We start from the raw sequence: 22,012 nt of genomic DNA, 5'->3' as shown, positions 1-22,012 counted from the left end.
CTTAGGTTACAGAGTCAGTGTTGTTTTTAATTTATACGATTTTTCAATTCAAGGTGGGAAAGTGACTTTTACAGACTGGCACTGACAACAGAATCCTCCTCCACAGCGATTGCTGTGATCAAAGACAATAAGGTACAGAGCATTATAAAGGGAAGGAAATATGACTTGATGGTTTTAAAACAAAACAGTTAAAAAAAAAAAAAAAAAAAAAATCAAGACATTCTCTATGTTACTTAACAAACTGAAAGCTTCAGTGAAGTTGACAATCAGAATGCAATGTCTAACCAAGCTCCAGGACAGAGCTGATGAGTTTTTATGATCTTACTTTCTAAAAGCCCATCTCCACTAAGTCATCTGTGCAGACTTTATAATAGTTTATAATAGTTATCCAGATAAACAATTGACTGAAAATAAGAAGAGAACTGAAGTAGATTGCTTGGATTACAACATGCAAAATTTTGAGATACAAATAAGACAACGCAAAACTTGAGAGTATAAACATAAAGAACAATAAATGCTGCTGTTAGGCTCTCTTGGAGAGCAATAATGGTTGTTAAAGCTAAAGCCAACAGTATGTCTTTCAAGCATCTGGCTAACTCCAAGTTAACATTGGCGTACTAAATTCGCTGATTTGACTTTTGGTGATCGTAAGTCTATTTAGTGAGTAGCCATTCATTTCTTATGAGATACAATTTCGGTGAAATAAACGGTTAAAACCTATGTTTGGTTTATCTCCTGTTAAAGTGTTTTCTTAGTTTAAGGGTAGTGAAACCAAATCATTTCCTATTTTACAGGTGGCTAGTGACACTTGCTTCACCATCAGCAAGTAAGGCTGCAGCTGTCACTACAGACAGTACATTACAGTGATTATTATAGGCAAGATCTGGCGAGTGTCTTTGGCTTGCTGGGAACGAAATGTCACATCATGCATATAGAGCTATAATCAGTAAAGCCACTCAAAAACTAACTATCTATCAATGGGGGTATAGCATGGATTACTTTCATGACGCACAAAAAACATATTGATATGTCTCATCAACAGTGTAAAAAAAGAAGTGACACATATACGATAACAACAGATGCTATTAGGACAAACGTTAAGCTAGGTACAACTGCGGCCTTTTGGACTGAACCGGCTTTGAAATGTTAATGTTAGAAGTATTTAAAACCCATTTTATGGACGGTGAAATCGGTCATGTAATAATGTGAGTGCTGCCGAGGAACATCATCAAAATTAGACAGTGCAGGTGCATCTACAGTACATGGTGACATTACGTAACTATGATTACAAACTAGCACCTCAACCGCAGTTAACAGCTGGTTTAGTTAGTTAACGCCTGCTGTTAGCTAGCTGCAACAACTAACGTTAGGTTAGCCTGCAAGGCAATCCGCCCAGACAGCAGAGCAGTGAAGGCCTCGTCCAAAGCCCACTGCGCTGAGACGTACAGGCCTCATTATACGGTCGGGCCTTAAATTATACTTGCCCAGCAAACATTGGCTACATAACTCACGATATAAAGTACACAGAGAGTTTGGCTGATGACTAAAATCATTATCGATCTCAGCACCGCTTCCCCTGGCGTTATTGCTGACCAACTATGTTGAGCATCGATCGTGCTAACGAGAAGCAACCCAGATAAACAGTTGATGTTAGGTAGCCGTTAGCTTACGTGCGAGTAAATACCCGAAGATGCATTTAGCTAACGTTTCTATTTTGACAAGCGGCTTGCTGATATGACTCGACAACTAATTAGTTTTCCTATATATAACACGAACAATGTGCGATTAAGCTTGTCGTCGCTTTGCAGCCATCTCAGCGTTCAAAATAAGTTAACCTAGCTGGCTATCTTAGATAACGTTAAATATGTTAGTGACAGGGGAGTCGTCTATTTCCTGAAATTTAACTGAGTGTTCTGACCTGTATTGTCAGACGCTAACTTATAACTAAGCGAAAACAAACTGAAAATAAAATCTTGGAAGCCCAAGTGAAACATAATGTTGACTGGAATGTGGTTTTGATAAAGCTATTATTCATGGAATATAAAAAATGGTGACGGGAGGATAATTAAATTTCAGTAACTTGTAAACATGATACGTTTCAAGGAAATGTTCCTTGTCAGTCTGTAGACAGTGCCGAGGACTATCTGCGGGTAGCTAACGCTAGCTTTGCTTCAGTGAATCTAGCGGGGTGAGCTAATGAGACCTCAGGTACTGTTAAGACCATGAATTGCAGTTTAATCGCACTGACATTGTCAAAGACTCAATGAGCAGCAGCTAACAAAGAAAAAACCGACAGCTACTCAATAACACAAGTAACCCAAATGCAGCAATGTTACCTTGCATTCACAACCAGCTGACGCTAATAGTAGCAGCAGCCAGCTAACAATCACCAGCCAGCGTACCGAGCTAGTTAGCTAACAACTCACCAGGAATTTGATATGACTTCCCCCTCTATTCACGGGCTACGTCCAGCCTTGAACGATGGTGTCGTCGTATATTACATAAACGTGGCCTATATCGGTGACAGTTTCGTAGGACACAAACCTGTTACTAGAAAGATCTAATTCCTACAGCTTTTTGCCCCTGCTTCTGGGTGTTTTTCCTGCGTCACCGGCGCGGTAACGGCCCCCCTAACTCTGTCTAGTCCGATTTCTAGGGCTTGTCACTTCGGTCCCAGCAGTCACTCACAACTTGAATCAGTTCAACATGGCGGAAGCGCAGTCGGACACAAATGCTGCTCAGTAAAAAACAGGCCAGACGATTCCTTGAACTCCAGTAGTCAGCGTTGTCGGTGAGCTAGTTTGCACGGCAACTGAGTGCTGTTCAGAAAACACAACAGCCGCTGAATGGAAAGGGCAAAAAAAAAAAAAAACCAAAAAAAAAAAACTGTCAATTCCGATAAGCGACTCCGGTTCCAGCAGTGACGTCCGATCCGTAGTTTAGTTAAAACCAGGAGGGAAAAAAGCCGAGCAACCTGGAGCACCTGACTATATCGCCTCCTATCGCGCGGGATGGTCATATGTCAACTGGTAATCTTTTCATAAAAATTAAAAATAACAGAACGCAAATTTAAAAGTAAGCACAAACTTTAATTTCAGAATTTATCAGGGAGGGTACGGTTGGAAGAAAATGGAAGGGAGAAACTTAACTGTACCTCATGGACAACTATATCCCCAAAAGTTAACCAAGACTACTTCGTTATGGAAAAATTGTGTTTAAAACAAATAAACTATGATTTAGCTTTGGAAGATTTGGCTTAATTATGGCTGGATTAAACGATAGCTTCACAACTTTTCCGGACAGCCCATATGAGCATTGAAACAGAGTTTGTCTTGTTGTACTCATTCGTCCTGTTCTTAATGACCATTAAGAAATCCTCTCCTGAAGTGATTTCAGTGTAATTGACATGGGGTCAAAATCCACAGTCCTGAGGCTAAATAGAGTGTGTGTCTTCCAAAGTTTAACCTGTTTGGAAAAATATTGCAATAACCGTTTAGGAATTGCAGCCACCTTTCTACATAGTCCTTCATTTTCAGAAGGTCTAAACTAATTGGACGTACCAACATAATTATAAATATAAAGATTATTTTTAATACTTGGATGAAAATCCTTTGCAGTCAATTAATGCCCGAAGTCTGGAACCAATGGACATCACCAAATGCTGAGTTTCCTCACTTGAGATGCTTTGCCACGGCTTTACTGCAGCTGCCTTCACTTGCTGCTTGTTTGTGGGTCTTCAGTTTTGTGCTTTCTGTTTTGCCCTTAGTTTTGTCTTCAGTAGGTGAAACACATGCTCAATTTGGTTGAGGTGAGGTGACTGACTTGGCCATTGAGGAATATTCCATTTCTTTGCCTTGAGAAGCTCTTCGGTTGCTTTCGCTGTATGTTTTGGGTCATTTTCCTTCTTTACTCAGAAGCACCATCCTATCAGCTTTGCAGTATTTGTCTGAATCTGAGCAGATAGTATAGCCCTATACATTTCAGAATTCATCCTGCTACTGCTATCAGCAGTCACATCATCAATAAACCCAAGTGACCCAGTTCCATTGGCAGCCCATTCCATAACACTGCCTCCACCACGTTTGACAGATGATGTGGTACGCTTTGGATCGTGAGCTGTTCATTTCCTTCTTCATACTCTTCTCTTCCCATCATTCCGGTAAAAGTTCATCTTGGTTTCATCTTTCCAAAGAATCTTGTCCCAGAACTGGGCAGTCTTTTTTAGATGTTTTCTGGCAAAGTATAATCTGGCTCTTCTGTTCCTGAGTGTTACCATTGGTTTGCACCTTGTGGTAAACCCTCTGTATTTACATTCAGAAAAGCGTCTCTTGATGAATGACTTTGACAATGATTCGCCTTCCTCCTCAAGAATGTTCTTGACCTGGCAAGATGTTGTGAAGGGGTTTTTCTTCAGCAAGGAAAGAATTCTGCCATCATCCACTTCAGTTGTCTTCAGTTGTCTTCGAGGCCTTTTGGTGTTGCTGAACTAGCCAGTATATTCCTACTTTTTAAGAATGTACCAAACTGTTGATTGGGTCACTCCTAATGTTTCTGCCATCTTTTGACACCTCTTTGGACCATATATTGAGAGCTCCCATGAAGAGCTACCAAATGCAAATTCAACAGTTGGAATCAACTCAAAACCTTTTATCTGCTTAGTTTGTCATGAAGTAACAAGGGAACAGACCATACCTGGCCATGAAGCTGATGGGCAGTCAACTGTCCAATTACTTTTAAGTCTCTGAAAATTAGGGACTCTGTCTAGAAATATCTGTAGTTCCCAAATGGTTAATGGGATTTTTTTTGTTAAAACCCTTGAATTAATAGCTGAAAGTATACAGTTCAATCATATCTTGATGTATTCATTTCAAATCCATTGTGGTGGTGTACAGAGGCAAAATTATGAAAATTGTGTCAATGTCCAAATACTTATAAACCTAACTGTAATAGCCCTGCAATAAATATAATTCAACTTGAAATGTTTGGCTTTGGTTGAAACTGTGGGTGGTTGGTTTAAAGTTAAATATTCTAGGACACAAAATCACAAACTAAAGCCTCAAACTTTAGCTAAATCAACACCCTAAGCACTCGCAAATTAGAGAGATTTTCCAATTTGGTATGTACCACAGGGCATGCGTACTAATTCTACTACAATGTACAGGGGTTTCAATTTATCTAAAGACTCTGCTTGCTCACAGCTGCAGCAAACAAGCAGCTGCCAGGAATTAGGGCTTGAAGGGGCACATTTAATTTATGACAAATTCACTACCGACATTTAGGGATGACAATGTTTTAAGCTCACTTGTGTTTGATTTCAAAAACTGCTTCTTGGAGCCATTTTAATATGCGTCTGTTTGTCAGTCTTTTCGGCCAAACCAAATGTGTTGTGTGCGTCTGTGTGCTTAAATGCTGAATACTCCCCCACCCTTCGAAGCCCCGAAGGTGGTGGGTGCTAATGAGAACAATATGAGCCCCTTTCATCAGACATAAAACTGCAATATTGCTGGCGTCATGTATATGTTAAGTGACCGTTTTGGGGATTGTACACAATGCCCTGAGGGCAGAATAATCTTTCACCAAAAGGACAGCATCATATTTACAAAATGTGTCGGAGGAAGTCAGTAAATGAGATAACAGAAAATACAGAACCAATCCCATGTGTTTCCCATCTTTTTGCATATCTTTTATATGTCTATATAAGGTGTTCTCTACAGGTTTTTACAATGGAGATGATACACGGAAGGATTAGTGGGAAATACTTTACAGGAAGACAACAGATCTATTCACACCTCCAGATATACTACTCAGATGATACAACAAAAGCTTTAACTATTAGTCAGTTAATAAGCTAGTTGATAGTAAATTATAAAACAATTAATCAGTGATTGTTTTGATTTTTCATACAAAAATGCCAAACATTTCATGATTTTAGCTTCTTCAATTTAGCGACTTTCTGCTTTTCCTCAGCATAAAATACACTTCACTGTTTCGTTTGACTATTGGTCAAACAGAACAAGACTTTTCAAGGGCCCTGGGTAATTGTGTTGGACATTTCTCACCAGAATAAATGGACTGATCAAGAAAAATAATCAGTTTATTAATCCATTATGAAAAAGATCATTAGTTGCATCCTTATACAAAATGGTTAAAAATGAGCTCCACCTCAAACAGCTAGAGTAACATTCTGCTTAAACATTTATGCATGAGTAAATACAATTCAGGACACAAGATATACTATATACTATACACTATACTATACAGTTGACAGTTTATTAGGTACACCTAGCTAAAACTAGTGCAGTCTTACATAGCAGTCCTGCAATAAATCCTCCCTTCATGAAGGTTTTAAATGTTCAGTTTGAGCTGAAATTGTTTCATAAAGGTGTTGATTAAATTAACTGAGTGAATATCATTAAATTATTAGATATACTACCAAAACTATATATACTATACTTTATATACACTCACAGGGGGCGTTTCTCTGCATTGAGTAATAATTTAAGAGCATTTTCCAGAGAATATTTACATACTTTTACTTAAGTAACATTTTCATTGCAGGACTTTGACTTGTAATGGAGTATTTTTAAAATGGGGTATTAATACTTTCACTTAAGTAAATGATCTGAATCCAACACTGTGGTCAACGTATTCTGTTACCAGGGGAACAGATTAGCAAATTCGTTCATCAATAAATGGCAGACTAATACAAGCTGTCAAACTAAGGCCGTAAACATGCAGCATTACACACTCGCCTGGCATTTTAAACCTGGCATTATACAAATTGTGTGGTCCAACAGATATCCCCTTCGGCCTGATTTGACACACAGTTGTGAGGGTACATTCGCGAATCTCGCTCCTCAAGGCTCCTGTCTGCGTTTTCTTTCTCACCGGATCATTCGCGAAAGCAAAGATGGCGGCTGAGCGGCGCTGAGTCTTCACCGTAATGAGTTACCAGATTTAGTGTATTTGTTGAGTTTTTCTGCCGAACAGTGGAACCAAGTCCATGCCGAGAAACTCGTGTCGTGACAGAAATGTTGTGAGACTACGAAAAAAAATATTTTCGCGAGGAGTTAGCCACTACAGCTCAATAGTTTTCCGTTGTAACGCTGGGTGTGCGTCGCCGTAGCTAACTCGTCTGTATCGTCATTGTAAAATGGCTCCGGTGCAGATTGGGTCAGACGGGCAGCTCGTCCCACTCGGAGGTCCGGTAGTCTCGGGTCCACAGCCACCACCACCCGGGGCCCAGGCCACGCACGGTATCCGACTGAGCCTGCTAATTGAGTTTCTTCTCCAGAGGACCTACCATGAAATTACCCTGCTGGCAGAACTGTAAGTAACATTTTACCTTTGTAGGCCGCAAAGCTAACTAGGTTAACTGGCGGGCTAATAAGCTAACGTTGGTAAACTGAGACGTTGCTCCTCATTCAGACACGAAAACAAACACTAACGGGTCCACCAAAAGTGCACATTTGGGACTGATAGAAAAATTAGGGGGTGCCTTTCATATGGATGGTGATTGCAAAGCAGATAGCACAGATAGCTAGTGAGATGTGAGTGGGCGTACCGGTAAACAACACACCAGAGCTCCTAAAGTTAGAGTTGGCTAATGGTTATTTATCTAAGATAAGCGTGTGTGTTTGTGTGGGGCGATGAATATGTGGGTTGATCATGGACCACTTGTATGAGTCTGCTGTCAGAAAGCCAGTTCTTCCTCTCCCAATTGTAAACTGAAAAGAGGAACAGTTTCATTTGGTCTGATCCAAGCATATCATGGATGCACAGTGTAGGATTGTAACATGCTGGGGTGTTTATCTACTTTAAGGATGAGGATAATGGCAGTAATAAAACGTCTTTATGTTGTTGTTTTTTTTTTTTTTTTCCCCAGACTTCCCAGAAAAACGGACATGGAGAGGTGTGTGTCTTAACCTTTCATTCAGAAAATCTTTATCCCTTCACTCCATTCTGATAGGCTGTTGTTTTGGATTTATTTTTAACATTTATCTTGTGTTCGCTTTTCAGGAAAATTGAGATTGTCCAGTTTGCCAGTCGCACCAGGCAGCTGTTTGTGCGTCTGCTAGCCCTGGTAAAGTGGGCAAGCAATGCAGGGAAAGTTGAGAAGTGTGCGGTATGTTGTTTTATTTATTTTCTATTTATTTACTCTTTATTTAACCAGGAAGACTCTCAATGTACATTACTTTTTCAAGAGACCTGGCCAAAATAGCATTGTAAGAAAGATGTAACATAGTTACATAAGAACACGCATGACTAATTTACAACATTAACATATAACACAACAAAGCAAGTCCTGAGAGACATGAGAGCGATAAAACTTGACTATTTAAAACCTCATGAAACATGTTTTGAATGTGATGCCGGATATGAGGGCAGTATTTTCAGACAAAATTTTTCTTGAAAATTTTCCAAGCCCAGCGTTCACAATAAGAAAATACAGTGTTACCAAGTTCTGAGCAGACTTTAGGGACACTGGAGATTATCCATCTAAAAAATCCGGTCTTGTAGTTGTCAGAAACAGGAGAAAGAATTTCACTAAGGTAATTGGGAAGTTTACCAAAGGTGGCTTTAAAGTTAAGAAGGTACATATGAACCTTTCTCTCTAAGTGTTGTGTGTAATTTGACTACCTTGATATCACTCTTTATAGGTTGATTCTGATAATACATTGCAAATTGCCTTGTGTACACCGGCACACAAAATCAACTTACTCTTACTGCTCTCACTTCGTATCCACGATAACAGATGATCTCCAGCTTCTTGGATCAGCAGACCATCTTGTTTGTGGATACAGCTGATAGGCTGGCATCACTGGCCAGAGATGCACTGGTTCATGCCCGTTTGCCCAGCTTTGCCATCCCCTTCGCCATCGATGTGCTCACCACAGGCTCATACCCACGCTTGCCCACATGCATACGAGTAAGTTTGTTAAACTTCTTTCGCTGCCTGCTAAGACTGCTAATCTATAGTCTTGTATGAAAAGATGTTTGGATTTCAAACTTGTGGCTTTAAACAACTTTCTCTTGTGTACGTTTGGTATCTTAAGACATTTGTTTCTATGTCTATGTCAATATGTAGGATAAGATCATTCCTCCAGACCCCATTACTAAGGCTGAAAAGCAGACCACCCTGAACCAGCTAAATCAGATTCTGCGACACCGCCTTGTCACCACAGACTTACCACCCCAGCTAGCAAACCTCACAGTTGGTAAGCAGCTTGTGTGAACCGTCACTGGTATAACTGCTAGCCATTCTTATAGCTCAATTAGCAGTTTGTTTCCAGCTGTAAAGGAGGAAAGGAGAGGATCTTATGTGTGTTTGCTTCTGTGTATATTTGTGTAGCTAATGGACGTGTAAAGTTTCGTGTTGAGGGAGAGTTTGAGGCCACTTTGACCGTGATGGGCGATGACCCTGATATTCCCTGGAGGCTGCTGAAGCTGGAGATTTTGGTGGAGGACAAAGAAACTGGAGGTAAAGCATGCAGTCATCCAGTCTTTTGCACACCACAATGGATACCATTGAGAAGCTGATAGCCACTATACTTAATTGCTAATATTTTTACCTTTCCTTTTCCTCTCAACTGGTTTGTTGTCACCCCATTCCCACGTTTAATCTATTCCCCCATCCCCCTTGTATTGACAGATGGCCGAGCTTTGGTCCACAGTTTGCAGGTGAACTTCATTCATGAGTTGGTCCAGGCACGTCTTTGCGCAGATGAAAAACCCCTACAGGACATGTACAACTGTTTGCGTATCCTTTCTTTGGCTGAGGTTGTCTATCTGCACACATACACAGGCATTTTGTGTATTTCCTGCCTGCAACCTACCTTGGCTTTTGTCCCACACTGCTGTGAACTACTGCAGTAGGGCAGGAGTGTGTGTCGGAGCGTATAGAGTATTGACTGGTCAAGCAGACTGGTGCAGCATTCCAATGAGAAACACAGCTGCAGAATTGCATCTTTCTTAAGCCCCTCTTTTCTCATTAATTCTCAAACAACACAGCTGCTGTTTGTTACTGATAGGGAAAGGGCAGCACTGTTTTCACTATAACCTGTCACACAGCCAGGTCATGTGAGGTGTAATTAATTCCTTGTGAAGTTGTGTGTTTCAGCGCCTGCTGATACTGTACTTTACTGTCCTTGATTTTGGAAAATTTCAACAAAAGTACATTTTCTACAAAATACAAGTGTCACATCATGTCATCACGAAAAGCAATCAACTATAATTTGTTAGATGATTGTCAGGCAGTGATAAACATGCAATTTTTCTCGCTGTAGTAACTTATACATATAGGAAGAAATGAGATGATTTGTTCTGATCAGACGCCTTACACATATTAGTCTGTGGTAAGATGTAGAGAGAAACAACAGCTTGTTAGCATTCATGCTAATATCAAAGACCCTAATCAAGCATGCAAGCTGAGCACAACCTTGCTAATCACAATGCTACATCAGTACATCTCTGCTCTGCCTTTCCCCCACCGACACTAGCAGTGCAGCTAAATGTGTCAAAGAGCAGTCTGTGTTGGGCACAAATACCCCTTTTACCAACAAAGTGTATGTGTCTCGAGGATATGTGTGTGAGTGCGTTTTGAATGTTAATGGAAAGATGTGTATAATTCTTTATCTCTATTCACCTGGACTTTTTGCTTTCCAAGACTGTGTTTCCTTTAACCACATTGTTTCCAGACTCCTTCTGTCTGTCACTGCAGCTAGAGGTGCTTCACTCTCAGACTCTGATGCTGATCAGAGAGCGATGGGGAGACCTGGTGCAGGAGGAGAGATATATGCCTGCAAAATACCTCACACTCACTGTCTGGAAGTAAGACGTTAAATCTCAGTCACATTAATGGACATGTACACATTCATTTACACACATGCTTGCCTTTTTGATACCAGTGGCTGCACCTATACTACTACTAACCCATACTGACCCTTTTTTTTTCTGTTTCCCTTTCATTTTGTTTCTCCAGCCAACAGGTTTTGGGTAGGAAAACGGGTACAGCATCCGTACATAAAGTCACTATCAAGATTGATGAATCGGATGGATCTAAGCCATTGCAAATATCTCATGAACCTCCTCTCCCTGCCTGTGACTCCAAATTAATGGAGAGAGCTATGAGGGTAAAGTTGACACTAATGTTCTTGGTCCAATATAAAGTATAGGTCAGTATAGCTTATTGTGCAAACATCTTAAAATTTAATAATGTTTGTTTTCTGTCACTCATTCTGTAGATTGATCATCTGTCAGTAGAAAAACTTTTGATCGACAGTGTGCATGCAAGGTCCCATCAGAAGCTACAGGAACTGAAGGCCATTCTAAAGGCCAGTAATCCCAATGACAACTGTACGTATTTACTCTACTTTCTCATCATTAGAACATTTCACACATTTTTAGATATTTTAGCAAACCCCCAGAAACCAGTGTTGTCTTCAGCAGCAGCTGTAGCCTTGTGCCAATCAGTGAAACAGTTGCATAAGTTGAAAAGAGAGCCATTGCTTAGGAGGCAGAAGGCCTAATTTTAACCTTGAAAATTAGGTAATGGCAGGATTGTCATGGTCTTAAAGGACAAGTTCACAATTTTTCAAGTGTGTCTAAAAACAATTGTCAGGTGCCCATAAGAGTGAAAGAGGTTTTGATTGCTGTAATCATTCAACCTGTTCATGCTGTGCATTAAGAGAGTCCTCTCTAATGAGCTGCTTATGTAAGTGATGGGAGACAAAATTTGAAGTCCCTGTTCTGTATTAAAATGTAAATATAAATGTAAAAGTTTATCTGAAGTTGGCGGTCTGAGTTGGCCAAACCAAATAATTATCTTCCATAACATAACAGTCATTGTAGTTCGAAATTCCCTCTTGGGGTTATCCTTCTACGGCAGCTCAGGTTATTTGCAATAAAAACACCTGAACGTAGGAAGATACTAGCTTGATTCTATTAATGCACACTGCTGAAGCTTCATACAAAAGGAGGGCTATTAAATTTGTCCCCATAAATGCATTTAAATTGCTTTAGGAATGGATCTTTAATGACCAGCATAAAAAGGAGAAAGGATTACAGCAAGTGAAAACTTTTTCAGTGTTCATATGGACATGCATTGCTTTGAGACTTGAAAAACTGTGAAGCTATCCTTTAATTATGATAAGCTGCATGTTCAAAATTCCCATTAGCTCATAGAGATGTGCTCTCAGTGCTTCTTCCATTCTCCTTCGGTCAGTTAATGTACTGTAACCATGTTTTTGAGCCTTCTGCTATATTGAAAAGAGATATTTAAGTGTGTGTTTGTTTATTTCAGCATTCATCGAGACTGCTCTACCCACACTTGTTATTCCAATACTTGAGCCCTGTGGTCGTTCAGAGTGCTTACACATATTTGTAGACCTGCACTCTGGCATGTTCCAGCCCATGCTGTATGGATTAGGTATGTAGGAACAAACATTGACTCACAAGTGTTTTTTTATGTTTTTTTGTTTAATTCAGAACAACACAATAACAAAAAAAAAAAAAAAAAGTTTTATCGTTAAGGTTTTGTTTGTATGGGGGTTTTGGTTTTGTATAAACAGCAATTCTGCTAGGATGATTTAATATTATACTTTGTTTCTCTGTGATTATACTTTTTCTGTTGTATGCTCGGCTCTGTGAACATAAAACCCTTACGTGCTCTCTCTAAAGATCAGTCCATGTTGGATGACATTGAAAAGACCATCAATGACGATATGAAGCGTATCATATCTTGGCTGCAACAACTGAAGTAAGTCCACCTCCATCTCAAGTAATTATGATCATAGAATATATATTCAGAGCTATGAGTAAAAAGTACTTTTTTTTTTTTTTTTGTTGGCACAGGCGAGAGAAGTAGCAGTTCAGTAGACAGAAAATAGTCAGTAGTAGGAGCTGTAGTCTGACGCCTATTTCTAGCCTGTCCAAATTGACTAATTGTAGTCAGTAGCAGTAGCTGTCAGTTGGAACACTTAGCTAAGCAGGGGGCAAAATGGGTGTTGAGATGAATTGCCAGGGCTGTTAGAGTCCTGCACTAGTGAACAATGCGAATCCTTTGAGTATGACTATACGCCATGAACCCTGGACTTTCTGCAACTTAGCTGTCATTAAGAGACTGACTCTTTCTTCTTGGTCTCTGGCCAGGTTCTGGTTGGGGGAGCAGCGCTGTCGACAGTCTGTGAAGCACCTTCCCACTGTGTGCACTGATGTCCTACACCTCTCCAACTCAGCCTCTCACCCCGTTGGCAGCTTGTCCAAACACAAACTCTTCATTAAGCTCACTCGTCTTCCACAGTACTACATTGTGAGTTCCTTAACCAGTATGTTCCTGAAAAGGGCTGAATAAAAATGACCTTAAGAAAATTGCATAACAAAGTTAAAAAGTTAGAATTGACCTTCATTATTATGTTCCCCCTCTTAATCTCCATCTTGTATTATTTCAACTCCTCTCTTTCCTACTTCTCATCTCTTCTTTGTAGGTGGTGGAAATGCTTGAAGTGCCTAGTAGTCCCACAGCCTTGCAGTACAAGTACTCCTTTCTGTCTGTATCTCAGTTGGAAGGAGAGGATGGACCCACGTGTGCACAACTACTGCAGCATTTCAAGCCCAACCTAGAACACCTTGTCCAGGACACTACAACAGGGAAAGGGGCCCGACCTGGGACTAAGAGAAAGGTAGCCAGTGCTAGAGTAGTCATACAAATAGCATTTCGTCATACACAAATGATTTTTTGCGTGCATGTCTGTGTCTTTTAATGGATGTGCTGGCCTAGAGGTTAGAACTAGACAGTTTTGAGCAGCTAGGAAAATGTCGGTGGGAAAAGTAAATGCTATGCCTACCTTCAAAAGCTGTCCACACGGCATAGCTGACAAAGACATATTATACAATGATAACATTCCAGAGTTACTATTTATTATATAGTTTATATAGTTATTATAAAATGCTCCATCTCTGGTGAAGCTCAGGTTGCTATGTGTGTAGGCTGCATTGCTACAACATAACCTCCTGTTGTGGAGGTATAAATAAAGCGTTTGTTTGTACTGTTCATCTTTCTTGTGTGTGGCAAGGCATTGGTAGAAAAAAAAATGTGCTCAGCTGGATATATAAAGCCAAATAAACGTCCTTTTGACGCTTTTTTTTTGTTTTGGTCCCTTTTGCTCTGTAGATATCTGGAGACCAGGGGGACCTAGAGCCAAAGAAGCCTAAGCGATCTGGGGAAATGTGTGCCTTCAACAAGGAGCTGGCTCACCTAGTAGCAATGTGTGACACCAACATGCCTTTCATTGGCCTCAGAACAGAGGTAAGTCACAGTTCTCAGACAGTTTGAATCAAGTGTCCTGACTTAAAAACTTCAAGCATGGCAATCCCAGTCTTGTGTTTTCCGGCTAATTCTGCATATGTCTTTCTGTCTTTCTTTGAGTAGCTGTCCAACATGGAGATTCCAAATCAGGGTGTCCAAGTGGAGGGAGACGGCAGCAGTCATGCAATACGTCTACTGAAGTAATACATACAGTCACAAGCCCACATGAGCGCATTTATACGTACACAATTACAGCCTAATGTAATTTTCTTTTAAGCATGATAAACTGTCAAAACCATTGTCAGGTTATAGAGTATTGGTTTTATCCTGCAGGATTCCTCCCTGTAAAGGTGTAGGAGAGGAGACCAGGAGAGCTCTAGAGCGGTCCCTACTAGACTGCACCTTCCGGCTGCAAGGCAGGAACAACCGAACCTGGGTGGCTGAACTGATGCTCGCCAACTTTCCGCTCAACAGCACACACAACAAGGAGCAAGGTACACACCACGTACACTGTTCTCACTTCATCACTAAATGTTGACATTCTTTTCTTTAACCTTAATTAACGCAGGAAAATATTATTGAGATTAGAAATGTTTTTTAAAGTGTCCTGTCACAAAACTGGCAGCAGTAACAGTGAGTTACACAGAACATTAGTCAGAATAGAAAATATATAATAAAGTATCAACTGCATTTATTTTATAGGTGAGCCATTTGTCAGAGAATGTCTTGCATGCTCTGCTTAACATATGGCCTAATGTGAATGAGGGAAATCTGCATCCCCCTCTAAATGAATCCATTTGTTCCCTCTATTAGCATCCACACGGCACGTGTATCTGACCTATGAAAACCCTCTGTCGGAGCCGGTGGGTGGTCGGAAGGTTGTAGAGATGTTCCTTAATGACTGGAACGCCATCAGTCAACTCTACCAGTGTGTTCTCAACTTCGCTCGTGCGCTGCCAGGTATATGCATGCTCGTCTGAAAAGCACTTAACATGTAAATCAATGACTGTTACTCTTCGATCAGTCAGTTAATCTGAAATCGATCAGTATGTTACAGGTAAAGTAAAATCAAACATTGTTTTTATTGATCAGGTTTAGTTTTTGTGTTGAAAACATTTTTTAAGTCCATTGAAGTTAAAATGGGAAATAACAGTTGTAACATCACATTTAAAAATGCAGTATAATCTGTTTTATTCCAGTAAATTTGAGCTGAATGGGATCTGTACGTAGAAATTTCCACATTAAGTGCATTCCCAGGCTTTATTTATCAGTGTCATCAGTGCTGAATTAATTCTTGGCAAAAGAAAAACATTAATTTAATGCAGCTGCATAATATGACTGCTTCCTTCTAGAGATGCCATCTTACCTGAGCCTGTTTTCAGAAGTGCGGCTGTACAACTACCGTAAGCTGGTGCTGTGCTACGGCACCACCAAGGGAAGCTCTGTTACCATCCAGTGGAACTCCAGCAGCCAACGTTTCCACCTTGCCCTGGGCACTGTGGGGCCTAACTCTGGCTGCTCCAACTGCCACAATATCATCCTCCACCAGCTACAGGAGATGTTCAACAAGAGCCCCAATGTGATGCAGCTGCTGCAGGTACACAGTATCACAGTCATGAAAATGCAGCCACAACATGCACATGTGCACTTGTTAGATGTTAGATTCAGGTTTTGCATTCTTTTCCTTAAATTTTCTTTTATTCTGGGTTTTTTTTTTTGTGCTCTTCATGTGGCTCTAAAAATACTTGCAATCATTACTTTGTTTGTGTTATGTTCTCTGTGGTGTCACTGTAATTTTCCATTCATGTTTCTAATTATCATCTTCCTCAGGTGCTTTCCGACACACAGGCCCCTCTGAATGCGATCAACAAGCTACCAACAGTGCCCATGCTAGGCCTGACCCAGCGCACCAACACTGCCTACCAGTGCTTCTCCATCTTACCCCAGTCACCCACACACATCCGTCTGGCGTTCCGAAACATGTACTGCATCGACATCTACTGCCGCAGCCGTGGAGTTGTAGCCATCAGAGATGGAGCTTACAGTCTCTTCGACAACACTAAGATTGTAGAAGGCTTCTACCCTGCTCCGGGACTCAAGGTATGCCAGGCTCAGACATATAGTTGTGGTGTTAAGTAACAGACATCATCTGGAAAAGGAGATAAGCTCCTCTTTAACTAAAGTTTCTGTGTAAACTGCCCAACAGAAAAGTCCCTGCCACTCATTTGAGATTGTGAAAACCAGAAATTGTGACCTGTTGATTGTAGTACAAAAAAATAGTCTGACATTCTGTGAAATACACTTATTTGCTTTACTTGATAAGAGTTAGACAAGAAGATCGATACCAATCTCATGTCTGAACAGTAAATATGAAGCTTATTCCAGCATTAGCTTAGCTTAGCTGGCTCTGTCTCTGGCTCTGTGCAAAATTAAGAAAAATGTCTAAGAGTCAGTCCTCTGGAGATTTGTCATCGTGATGAGATTGCCAAATTATTGGTGGAAATTCCAGGAAGTCACTGTGCTGACCAAGATAAAGCCATACACAGAACCCCACATAAATCCACAATGTTTTTTTTTGTTTTTTTTGTTTTTTTCAGTTTTAACACTTATGTTTATGATTAAAATTATATTTGAAGTGTTATATTTAGCTTTAAGGGTGCCGGGAGGTGTATTTTGTTATCTTTGGACTACCAGGCTAGCTGTTTACCCCTGTTTCCACTCTCAATGCTAAGATAAGCTAAGCTAACTGCATATTTCCCTTGTCAGCAATCCAGTGTGAAAACACATCTAAAAAATACAACTAGATTCCAAAAGTAAATGTAATGCAAATATTAAGTTTGATGTTCAACAACTTAAATGTTTTTGGTCCAGCTTTTTACATAAACTACTGTCCTTTCACTCTTTCCCCTTTCAAGACATTCCTGAACATGTTTGTAGACAGCAATCAGGATGCTCGCAGGCGCTCCATCAACGAAGACGACAACCCACCCTCACCGGTGGGTGTAGACGTGATGGACAGTCTGAAGAACCAGCTGCAAGCTCAACAGCAGCCGCAGACAATGAGAGGGGGTGTGGGAGGTGTATATACTCCTCTCACTTCACCACCACCAAATTACCATGCTAATGTAACTCCTTCACCATCCATGATGCCCACCCAGTCACCAGGTAATAGCAAACATGGTACTCAATGTTCGTGTGTGTGTGTGTGTGTGTGTGTGTGTGTGTGTGTGTGTGTGAGAGAGAGAGCGAGTGTGCATGTGTGTTTTGTTTGTGTCATCTGAGCTTGTCAAGCTGCCATAGAGCTTTATGACCAACAAACCATTGTTTTGGAATATATCACATTACTTTCACCAACCTTCCTGCTGACTTGTGCATTTGATGCAAGAGCAAATTGTGTGTATGTCAGAGAGAATGAGGAAGAGCAACCACGTGTGCCCATTTTAATTTTGTGAAATCAGTTGTGTTCTTCATGCAAAATGCACACACTGCACAGCAAAGAGGGAATAAAGCATGCATTTAGTCCTGCTCCTTCCATTCCTCGCCATCTCAGCCCGCCAGCCAGAGGCTACAGCCCTTCCGCCCAGCTTTAGCATGTGTGTACACGAGTGAATGTATGTGTGTGTGCTTGATCTTATATCCTGGTGGAGACTTAAACTTGAATGCACACTAACCCAGGGGGACTAGTGTCACTGTATGGACTAAAATTGAGGTCCCCACGAGTTGAGACTGCTTTTTGAGGGTTAAGAGCTAGTTTCAGGGTTCAGGTTAGAATTAAGTTAAAATTAGGTTTAGGTCAGGGTTAGGGTAAGGGTTGGGGTTAGGCATGTATTTGTGTTGCTTAAGGTAAGGGTAAGGGGCTAAGGAATGTATTATGTCAGTGAGGGTCCCCATAGGGATAGTGTGCGTGCATGTGTGTGAGAGGAGAACTTGTCAACCTCAGAGTCTGACGAGCCCTTTGGTGTGTTTGTGTGTGTGTTTGTTTGTGTGTGTGTGTGTGTGTGTGTGTGTGTGTGTGTGTGTGTGTGTGTGTGTGTGTGTGCAGGGAACATCCATGCCTCTGGCTCCCCTAGCGGGGCTCTGAGGGCACCCTCTCCTTTTGGGCCCACCCCATCTCCGTCTTCTCTGGGCATAGCCATGGGCCAGACCAGCTTTGCCAGTCCCCACGGTAAGCACAAGGGTAGCCGTGAATACTGGCCTGGTGGTAATTCTGGTCTGCTGGGCAAGGGCTGGAATGGGCTGAACTTAACATCTTCATTAGACAATTGTAGGCTCCAGACAAAAGCAAGCATATGACAAATACCCTGTAAAGTGTGGGCACACAGTGGTGTACTCATGTGACTGTGTTTATTGTTGTATGTTAAGTGTTGCTGCGTTGCTGATGGCTGTCTCTGCTTTAACCTAGGTGCTCTGGACCCCAGCTCTCCATATGCCATGGTGTCTCCTAGTCACAGGGGCCAGTGGCCAGGCTCACCCCAGGTCTCAGGGCCTTCTCCTGGGGCAAGGATCCATGGCATGTCTCCTGGTAACCCATCACTACACTCACCTATCCCTGACCCTCATTCTCCACGTGCTGGGACCAGTAAGTTCTTCTTTCTCAGTGTTGCCTCACATTATTAAAGAAAAAAGTTTTTTCCTTATCTTGTTTATGTAACCAGTTCAATTACCATGCAAAACATGATGTTTACACATTATTATGTTTATCTTTTTCTTTGTTTTAGGTTCACAAGTCATGCCTACCAGTATGCCTCCACCCCGCAAACTACCTCAGCGCCCCTGGGCTGCCTCCATTCCTACCATCCTCACCCACAATGCCTTGCATGTGCTTCTGCTACCCTCACCCACCCCCTGCCTGGTACCAGGCCTGGCAGGAAGCTACCTCTGCTCGCCGCTGGAGCGCTTTCTGGGTTCAGTGATCATGAGACGGCACCTGCAGAGGATCATCCAGCAGGAAGCCAACGTGAGTGTTGCATAAATCATGTTGACTTGGACATGGGATGATTACTTCCTTTTTGTTTGTTTATAAGTTTTTTTTGTTTTTGTTTTTTTTTGTTTGTTGTTTGTTTCCCCCCTTAAATTTTGTTATCTGTTCTGCACTCCCCTCACTTCCCCTTACTCTGTCAACTCTCCTCCAGTTGTCCATTGTGAACTCTAATGAGCCTGGGGTGATAATGTTCAAGACGGACGTGCTCAAGTGCCGGGTTGCTCTCAACCCAAAGAACTACCAGACGCTGCAACTCAAAGTCACTCCAGAAAACACAGGTCCCTGGTCCCAGGAGGAGCTTCAGGTTCTAGAAAAGTTCTTTGAGACACGGGTATGTAAAGGCAGCATGAGCTTAAAGGTCCAGTTCATAAAATATTCAAACACATACTTGAATAATATTTAAAACTTTTTCTCAACTGATCATAATAAAATTCACAGTGTTAGTTCTTCTATTAAAATTCCTGTCTGTTACTTGGACAGTGATAACTGGTCCCAATCTTGCATTTTGATTCTGATTTATTTATTTATTTTTTAATACGGATACCATGCACTGTTTTACTTTTGTATCATGGACTGCGCCTTTAAGGCGACTCACATAGGAACACATGCCTACACTAATGTCATGAATTAATTCTTCTCCTGGTGTCGTCTTTTTAGGTTGCTGGTCCTCCCTTCAAATACAACACTCTGAATGCCTTCACAAAGCTGCTGGGGGCACCCACTAACATCCTTAGGGACTGTGTGCGCATCATGAATCTCGAACTGGTGAGTAGCTGGTTTGTTTATAAGAGTGTTTGTTACATGTATTCATGTATTTAACTATGATTGTGTGTGAGCCTTGTCAGTTTATTTGGGTGATTGAGTACTTATTATCTACTTATTATCTTTTTAAAGTATTCAACAATATATTTTTCCACAAAATGTAAAACATGTATATTTGCGTAGCAGTATCTTTACACCCTTACCCTCTTTGAACTCTCGCAACAAGATATGAAACAAGTAAGCCATACGCCATGATGAACCTTTCTTGTGCGTCTGTGTGCTGCAGTATAGTTTGTGTGAAAGTGTGCCCACACCGCACACGCTATAGTTGTGGAAGTGAAAGAAATGATTGCACTCTACTTTATGACAGTTTAAACATCCTTCTTACCTCTTGATGCATTTCTTCACCTTACGTAAAGCACTTTTATTTGCCTCTGTGTTTTAAACTTGCCTTGCCCCTCTCTGCAGTTCCCTGACCAGGCTGCACAGCTGAAGTGGAACGTCCAGTTCTGTCTCACCATCCCTCCCAGTGCTCCTCCCATTGCCCCGCCTGGGACCATCGCTGTGGTGCTCAAGTCCAAGATGCTCTTCTTTGTAAGTCTAATCAGAGCCTCGTAATTAAAACCAGAACAAAGGTCATGCACTACCTGTGTTTCAAATGATGCACCACATTAACCAACCTAACCCTGTGTATGTGGCCTGTTTTGGCTCACAGTTGCAGCTGACCCAGCGTATGCCAGTGCCCCAGGAGCCAGTGAACATTATCGTACCCATTGTGTACGACATGGCCACAAACCTCACTCAGCAGGCTGACATCCCCAGACAGCACAGCTCCTCTGGGGCGGCAGCACTCATGGTCTCTAATATCTTTAAGAGGTTCAATGAGCTGCACCCTCCAAGACAGGGTGAGAGACTGCACCCCCAACCACTCAACACCGAATAATTTACTGTACACAAAAAATGTTATCAATTTCTGTTTTGGTATCTAGACTTCAAAATGTCAAAATGTCTTTGCTAACACTGGCTCTTTTGTCTTTCTCTCAGGTGAGTGTACAATATTTGCTTGTGTTCACGAGCTGATGGCCAGCCTCACTCTACCCCCCGGCACGCGGCAGTAGAAACAACAAATCCAGAAGCAGTCCCGGAACTCAACGGGAGTCCTTTTGAGACCGAAGATGGGTCCATCCCTGAGCTGAGAACAAACAGGAGAGTAATGATTGTGGTCCCAAGACATCAAAATTCAGCATGATTTTGAACACGTGCTGATGCTGAATTTCATTCAGCATGTGTCCTCTCTGCTTCAGCCACTGGACTTTTGACCTGATGAATAATTGCTGTTAAGAAAGGGAGTAAAATATGTACAGTCTTGGACTATGGTCTCTATTCATGATAGAAACGAGTTTTGCTGTTAAGTTAGATCTCGGACGAGCTGGGCATTTGATGCAAGAGGATATAAATGTTATTTTTTTCCTTCAGGTGCACTTGTAAACAAGATTATCTATTGAATTTAACGTTGTTTACGAAAATATGTACATTGTTGTATATTTGAGTGTTGAAAAGAATCAGGTGAGTTAGAATTTTGCTAGAGCCTTGTCTTCAGTTTTTTTTTTTTTTTTTTTTTTTACAGCGCCATATTGATATTATTGTAGTATCAGGAGATATATCCCTTAGCACACTATTTAAATGTCTTCTTGCCTTTACACTGTCAAGACCTCTGAATTTTTATTTCAAACTTTCATTTTGGATACTGTAAAACTGTGACAAACTTTATAAGCCAGTTGTATTTTATTAAGACAAATTTTGAGTCTTCATTGAAAGATTTGAGACATCTTGTCTGACTTTGCTATTTAATAAACCAAGCCCTCAGTTGGTTTTTGCTTTGAGGATCTTCCACTGGCAGTGCTAAAACAATCAGATCAGTTACTCAAATAAAAGTAATAATACCACACTATAGAAATATGCAA

The 22,012-nt window shown here is 41.1% G+C and overlaps 2 protein-coding genes across 10 annotated transcripts in view; one reads left to right on the top strand and one right to left on the bottom strand.

The window, feature by feature from the left end:
* usp9 (ubiquitin specific peptidase 9) overlaps positions 1-2,825 on the bottom strand; it is a 38,396-nt gene extending 35,571 nt beyond the window's left edge. For 4 of the 6 annotated variants that reach the window (XM_040149305.1, XM_040149309.1, XM_040149310.1 and 1 more), the window contains exon 1: positions 2,427-2,825. The gene's annotated coding sequence lies outside the window, so the exon portion shown is untranslated. Of the gene's footprint in view, positions 1-2,336; positions 2,364-2,426 lie in introns of those variants that run through there. The other 2 variants (XM_040149307.1, XM_040149308.1) reach the window with 2 other exon arrangements.
* Positions 2,182-21,629, top strand: med14 (mediator complex subunit 14). 4 transcript variants are annotated; one of them, XM_040149313.1, is made up of 30 exons: positions 2,182-2,208; positions 7,169-7,329; positions 7,886-7,912; positions 8,020-8,125; positions 8,756-8,929; positions 9,089-9,218; positions 9,353-9,481; positions 9,653-9,760; positions 10,698-10,830; positions 10,982-11,132; positions 11,244-11,355; positions 12,302-12,427; positions 12,679-12,757; positions 13,150-13,309; positions 13,485-13,679; positions 14,171-14,305; positions 14,429-14,505; positions 14,639-14,799; positions 15,119-15,265; positions 15,658-15,902; positions 16,136-16,405; positions 17,221-17,470; positions 18,348-18,470; positions 18,708-18,884; positions 19,024-19,262; positions 19,438-19,617; positions 19,944-20,051; positions 20,517-20,642; positions 20,764-20,953; positions 21,093-21,629. In XM_040149313.1, the coding sequence occupies exons 1-30, from the start codon at positions 2,197-2,199 to the stop codon at positions 21,164-21,166; spliced, it is 4,305 nt and encodes a 1,434-aa protein (XP_040005247.1). In that variant the 5' UTR covers positions 2,182-2,196; the 3' UTR covers positions 21,167-21,629. The 4 variants fall into 4 exon arrangements, with proteins under 4 accessions (XP_040005247.1, XP_040005248.1, XP_040005246.1 ...); XM_040149314.1 differs by lacking the exon at positions 2,182-2,208 and having other exon boundaries at positions 6,780-7,329; positions 15,688-15,902; XM_040149312.1 differs by lacking the exon at positions 2,182-2,208 and having other exon boundaries at positions 6,780-7,329.
* The last annotated feature ends 383 nt before the right edge of the window (positions 21,630-22,012 follow it).

The sequence above is a fragment of the Xiphias gladius genome, chromosome 16, assembly GCF_016859285.1.
Source record: "Xiphias gladius isolate SHS-SW01 ecotype Sanya breed wild chromosome 16, ASM1685928v1, whole genome shotgun sequence".
Classification (NCBI taxonomy): Eukaryota; Metazoa; Chordata; class Actinopteri; order Istiophoriformes; family Xiphiidae; genus Xiphias; species Xiphias gladius.
Note: the sequence above shows the minus strand (reverse complement) of the source record. Positions and strands in the feature narration are given on the sequence as shown.

Bases quoted from the DNA above. Each gene is read 5' to 3' on its own strand.
- med14 (XM_040149312.1), top strand. From the start codon at position 7,154: ATGGCTCCGGTGCAGATTGGGTCAGACGGGCAGCTCGTCCCACTCGGA. The intron at 10,831-10,981 runs GTAAGACGTTAA...TTGTTTCTCCAG, and splicing joins CTCACACTCACTGTCTGGAA to CCAACAGGTTTTGGGTAGGA. The intron at 14,506-14,638 runs GTAATACATACA...TTTATCCTGCAG, and splicing joins CATGCAATACGTCTACTGAA to GATTCCTCCCTGTAAAGGTG.